The sequence below is a fragment of the Phyllobates terribilis genome, unplaced genomic scaffold (genome assembly GCF_046119375.1).
Source record: "Phyllobates terribilis strain yellow unplaced genomic scaffold, ASM4611937v1 Scaffold_2__4_contigs__length_985480577, whole genome shotgun sequence".
Taxonomy (NCBI): domain Eukaryota; kingdom Metazoa; phylum Chordata; class Amphibia; order Anura; family Dendrobatidae; genus Phyllobates; species Phyllobates terribilis.
This window is the reverse complement of record NW_027362762.1, coordinates 458,335,484-458,341,483: the sequence shown is the minus strand read 5'-3', so window position 1 is coordinate 458,341,483 and position 6,000 is coordinate 458,335,484. Positions and strand designations below refer to the sequence as shown.

The following is a 6,000-nucleotide window of genomic DNA, read 5'->3' as shown; positions in this document are numbered from 1 at the left end:
GAATTCGTAGCAGAGGTCAGGAGCAGAGAGATCAGGATAAACGAGAAGGCAAGCCAGGTCAATAACAGGCGAGACAAAACAGGTATACGCCAACACAGGAAGCTAGAGACTGACCTAGTAGGAACCCAAGTTCAGGCGAGGAATGGAGGGTGGAGTCACTTGATATATCACCTGCTGGCAGGTGATAGGCCAGGGAAGCAGATCTCACTAGGACAGAATGGATACAAATTCCTGCAGCGTTTGGCCATGCCACCCTATGTCTCACAAACAGCAGGGCTGGAAAAGAAGTACCAGGAAGATCAGAGTGATCATCAGGCACTGGGTGGAGCAGAGCGAAACACGCGGTGAGTAGGGCACGGTTTTGAAGGTGTGCGAGTGGGCGGTGTAACACAGTGACTTTTTACGCATGCAAGAAACAGTCTGAGTTTCACAGTATTTTTCATCTGTTTTTGGACAGCGTTTCAGATTTTACCACCTGATCGCATCTGTGTACTGACTGATTTTCACAGACCCATAGACTGGTATAGGCAAGTTTGAGCCATGACGTGGATCAAAGAAAGACGGGCATGTCATCAGGTTTTTGCTATGCAATATGAGAGCAGCAAGATGCAGGGACAGAGAGCCTACACGAAGCAGTCCAGTAAGTGATACATTGCTGGAATCAGGCTCTCTGTCCCTACATCATGCTGCTTTCATATTACATAGCAAAAACCTGGTAACAAATTCCCTTTAAAGGGACCATACCATTCAACTGTCCACTGGTATGAAATTTATGTTGGTTGTACAACCTCACATTTTGTAGACACAGGTATTAGAAATGGATAGCAAAGTAATTCCATGTCAATAAACGGAATAGGCTGAATTTCAATATCCAATTTTATTAGAAAAATATTCTTTTGTATCTCAGCATGTTAGGAAAACAGGGCATTGTATTGCATTTATGGATCTCACACTGGCATTCAGCTAGGGCTCCAAAGTGTTCAAACATTACCACAAGTCTTCTTAGAAAAAAAATTAACATATTGATAATGCAGTTTCTCTCATAATCCAGGCACTTGATGCATCTACATTAAAGAGAAGACATATGTATCACTTTAGATGTACGGTATTCCTTTATATTTCTTGGTTAATATTTTTGCACCCTACCTTATGTACAGAGGTGTAAGACTGATGACTTCTTTACATGCTTAGCCATCAGTCCACTGTTCTTATTGCTTCCCAAATCCAAAGCGCTTCATTTTTTTCTGGATGGAGGTTATTTGTCTCAGTCACTATCAGAACTTCCCACACATAATGAAATTCCCAATGTAGTGAGAAGCAACCCGAGGACAGCTCCTGTGGACAGTAGCAAAAAGGAAAATACCTAGCATTAGAATGAAAATATACAATATAATAAATGTATTTAACTGAAAATTCATGCGGACAGATTTGTCCGCATGAGGAAAAACTTCTAATTTTACAAATTTCCTTTAAAGGCCCCCATACAGTCCTGCTTATCGTTATTGGCACCCATGAAGTTTAAGTACATAATGTGGAATATGTCCTGAAAAAATGAATCAAGTGAAACAGTTTTTTTGTATAGAGCCCTCGTATTAAATACAAAAGAGCAAATGATAAACAATAATTTAAAACAAAAAACAATGGGAGGGAAAAATAGAAAAAACTAAAGCTTACTGTGACACTGGTATTGGCACCCTTTACGTTAATTTAGTATGGAAACACATTTTGACTCACCTGTGGTAACTCACAAAAGAGATTCTCCTGTGATTAATTGTCAGTGACCATGTGACATGAATTAGCCAATGAATGATGACTTCAGTGTTTTAAAAAGCCAAATGGTAGGCCCTGTTCCTTTGTCACAGTGATGAAGACAAAGGAGCTGTCTGTTATTATTATCAAACACAAGACTTCCAAAGGGAATAAGGCCATCTCCAAAGAGCTTGGTATCCCAGTTTCAACAGTGTGCAATGTTATTAAGAAGTTTGCCAAGCATGGAACAATAAAGAACCTCCTTGGACGTGGGTAAAGAGGAAAATTGACAAGAGATGGCTTCGTAGGTTGGTGCGAATGGTGGAAAAAACATCACGTCAAACATCCAAAGACCCGAAGGCCAACCTGGTACAGTCTGAGGTCATGGTTTCAACAAGTACCATATGACGCACATTAAACCAAGCAGAGCTTTATGGGCAAAGGCCATGGAAGAAACCACTGTTGAAGAAAATACATAAAAAGGAAAGACTGATCTTTGCCAAAGAGTACCTTGACAAATCACAATCCTTGTCGGAAAATGTTCTGTGGACAGATGAAACAAAAATAGAGCTTTTTTGGCAATGCAAAGCAACAGTTTGATTACAGACGGCGCAATGAAGCTTATAAGGAAAAGAACACCTTACCAACAGTTATAAATGGTGGAGGATCCATAATGCTGTGGGGTTGCTTTGCTGAATCAGGTACTGGAGGCCTTGACCGTATCACAGGAATCAAGAAATCAAAGAATTATCAAGAGATTTTTGAGCGAAATATCCTACCCAGTCTAAGAAAACTTGGTTTGAGTCGAAGATCATGGGTCCTCCAGCAAGACAATGACCCAAAGCACACATCCAAAAGTACACAGGAATGGTGGAAAAAGACTAAATGGACTGTTGTAAAATGGCCAGCAATGAGTCCTGACCTCAATCCCATTGAAAATCTTTGGGGTGAGCTGAAATCTGTCACTGGGAAAAAGAACCCTGCAAACATTCAAGAGCTTGAACAAGCTGCAAAGGAAGAGTGGGAGAAAATTCCAGCTGAGAAGTGCAAGAAGCTTACAGATGGCTACAAGAAACGTTTGGAGGCTGTCAGCAATGCCAAAGGGTGTACAGCCAAGTATTAATTAGGGGTGCCTTTATTGCTATACATGCTGTTTATTCTGTTTCTTATTTGAAATTGCAACATGGAAATTGAAAAACAATGTTTTATTGTTGTATTACTTTGGACCACTAAATAAAAAATCCTGAGGATATAACTTTAGTACATTTCCATTTATTTCTGAAGATATTGTACAGTCTATGAAAAAAATGAAGGAGTGCCTATAATGGTGAGCAGCACTGTACCAGCCAATTTCAGAGGGACCGAATGTCCATCATTTGTAAAGGGTCCTCCTGATTCTCATCATTATGCAGTTAAAATTTGAAAGCCTGAACCTTTTGTTTTCATGGGAAATAAGCTGCTGCCAGATACTGACGCTCTGCCGGCTGAAAATACATGAATGCCAAGTCGAGCGTTCATATGTACAGTCATGGCCAAAAGTTTTGAGAATGACACCATAATTATATTTTCACATGATCTGCTGGCCTCTGGTTTTTATTAGTGTTTGTCTGATGTTTATATCACATACAGAAATATAATTGCAATCATATTATGAGTACCAATAGGTTATATTGACAGTTAGAATGAGTTAATGCAGCAAGTCAATATTTGCAGTGTTGCCCCTTCTACTTCAAGACCTCTGTAATTCTCCCTGGCATGCTCTCAATCAACTTTTGGACCAAATCCTGACTGATAGCAGTCCATTCTTGCATAATCAATGCTTGCATTTTGCCAGAATTTGTTGGTTTTTGTTTGTCCACCCGTCTCTTGATGATTGACCACAAGTTCTCAATGGGATTAAGATTAAGATCTGGGGAGTTTCCAGGCCATGGACCCAAAATCTCTATGTTTTGTTCCATGAGCCATTTAGTTATCACCTTTGCTTTATGGCAAGGTGCTCCATTATGCTGGAAAAGGCATTGTTGGGCGCCAAATTGCTCTTGGACGGTTGGGAGAAGTTGCTCTTGGACGACATTCTGGTACCATTCTATATTCATGGCTGTGTTTTTAGGCAAGACTGTGAGTGAGCCGATTCCCTTGGCTGAGAAGCAACCCCACACATGAATGGTTTCAGGATGCTTTACAGTTGGCATGAGACAAGACTGGTGGTAGCGCTCACCTCTTCTTCTCTGAATAAGCTGTTTTCCAGATGTCCCAAACAATCGAAAAGGGGATTCATCAGAGAAAATGACTTTGCCCCAGTCCTCAGCAGTCCACTCCCTGTACCTTTTGCAGAATATCAGTCGGTCCCTGATGTTTTTTTCTGGAGGGAAGTGGCTTCTTTGCTGCCCTCCTTGAAACCAGCCCTTGCTCAAAGAGTCTCCGCCTCACAGTGCGTGCAGAAGCACTCACACCAGCCTGCTGCAATTCCTGAGCAAGCCCGGCACTGCTGGTAGTCCGATCCCGCAGCTGAAACAGTTTTAAGATACGGTCCTGGCGCTTGCTGGTCTTTCGTGGGCGCCCTGGAGCCTTTTTGACAACAATGGAAGCTCTCTCCTTGAAGTTCTTGATGATGCGATAGATTGTTGACTGAGGTGCAATCTTTGTAGCTGCGATACTCTTCCCTGTTAGGCCATTTTTGTGCAGTGCAATGATGGCTGCACGTGTTTCTTTAGAGATAACCATGGTTAACTGAAGAGAAACATTGATACCAAGAACCAGCCTCCTTTTAAAGTGTCCAGTGATGTCATTCTTACTTAATCATGACTGATTGATCACCAGCCCTGTCCTCATCAACACCCACACCAGTGTTAATGGATCAATCACTAAAACGATGTTAGCTGCTCCTTTTAAGGCAGGACTGCAATGATGTTGAAATGTGTTTTAGGGGTTAAAGTTCATTTTCTGGGCAAATATTGACTTTGCAAGTACACTAATTGCTGTTAAGCTGATCACTCTTTGACATTCAGGAGTATATGCAAATTGCCATTACAAAAAATGAAACAGTAAACTTTGGAAAAATTACTATTTGTCTCATTCTCAATACTTTTGGCCATGACTGTATACTGCAGTATGGAGAGATAGCTGTCAGCTGAACAAGGGTGCGACAGCCATCTCGTGAATTGCCAGCTTATCTTACTGTACCACGGGCTTACATTCATTTCTGGACTTTGGACCAGGAAAAGAACAATTTCTTTGTATTAGCACACATGAAGAGCTATAGTCATGTATATGAGCGCAATCAGTATATGTGATATATTGGGTACATTGTACACTAACAAGCAAAGGTCATTATTAATATTATTGCTGGCTAGTAGTTCTGATATTTCTCTTGATTAATACTTTTGTCCTTAGTGTAGTTCCCTCTCAGTTCCTCATTTCTTCCTTATAACAAGGTGCTGCACAGTCACGTGTAACACTCAAAGATCAATATCACGAGACAGTAACGAATTGCACAACAATAAACTGATCTAAAATCTTTAATGTTTGTAACAACAGAAAGTGAGTTGTTATCTTGTTTTACTTCAAGAGCGCAGCGCTCCCTAGTCTTCCAAATGTCCTGGTTTGTGTGGGGGTGGACACTCCACCTCGACTGACAGTTCAGGCCAGCAGCATTGTCCCTACTGGGCTGGAATATGCATACTCCCGATGCAGCTATTTGAGAACAGCATCAGAAGTGCTGGGGGAATAAAATGTAGTAGTATCACTTGGATCATACATGGATGGGGGAAGAATGTGTTGGTGGGTGTAGTGTCTGGATTATCGGGCTGGCGCATGGCGAGAAGTAGGTGTATTAATGTGTGGAGATAATGTCTAGATCATAGGAGGTGGCGTTGGACAATGTTTGATGGTACCGCTAGGGAAGAATAACACAGAGTTTATGGATTAGGAGTTGAGACTGGAGATACTCTATAGAACTACTCCTGAGTTACTGCTCATGCCAGGAGCCTTTCTATAGAAATTATTGGCGCAGGAAATGGGTGGCTGGGATCAGGAGGTAAAGTGCTCTAAATCCCGCCCAAGCTCAGTATAAATTGTGCATGTTCGATCACCGCTTTAAGACAACAGCAGTGGTTGGTCCCCTTGGCAATGAGTTATAAAACGATAGAACACTAACTAGGCAAAGGTGCAAAACGAAGCCCAGATGGCAAAACTGCTGACCTGGAGGGTGGGCAGAGCCATACACCTGACCGCCCTAGCGGGATGAGCAGT

The 6,000-nt window shown here is 41.6% G+C and overlaps 1 protein-coding gene across 1 annotated transcript in view; it reads right to left on the bottom strand.

The window, feature by feature from the left end:
- Positions 1–862: 862 nt before the first annotated feature.
- TMEM234 (transmembrane protein 234) overlaps positions 863–6,000 on the bottom strand; it is a 25,436-nt gene continuing 20,298 nt past the window's right edge. The window contains exons 4-5 of the mRNA XM_073665695.1: positions 1,147–1,335; positions 863–1,064 (exon numbers count right to left, since the gene is read on the bottom strand). Of these exons, the coding sequence (XP_073521796.1) occupies positions 1,265–1,335 (71 nt within the window). The 3' untranslated portion in view covers positions 863–1,064; positions 1,147–1,264. The remainder of the gene's footprint in view (positions 1,065–1,146; positions 1,336–6,000) is intronic.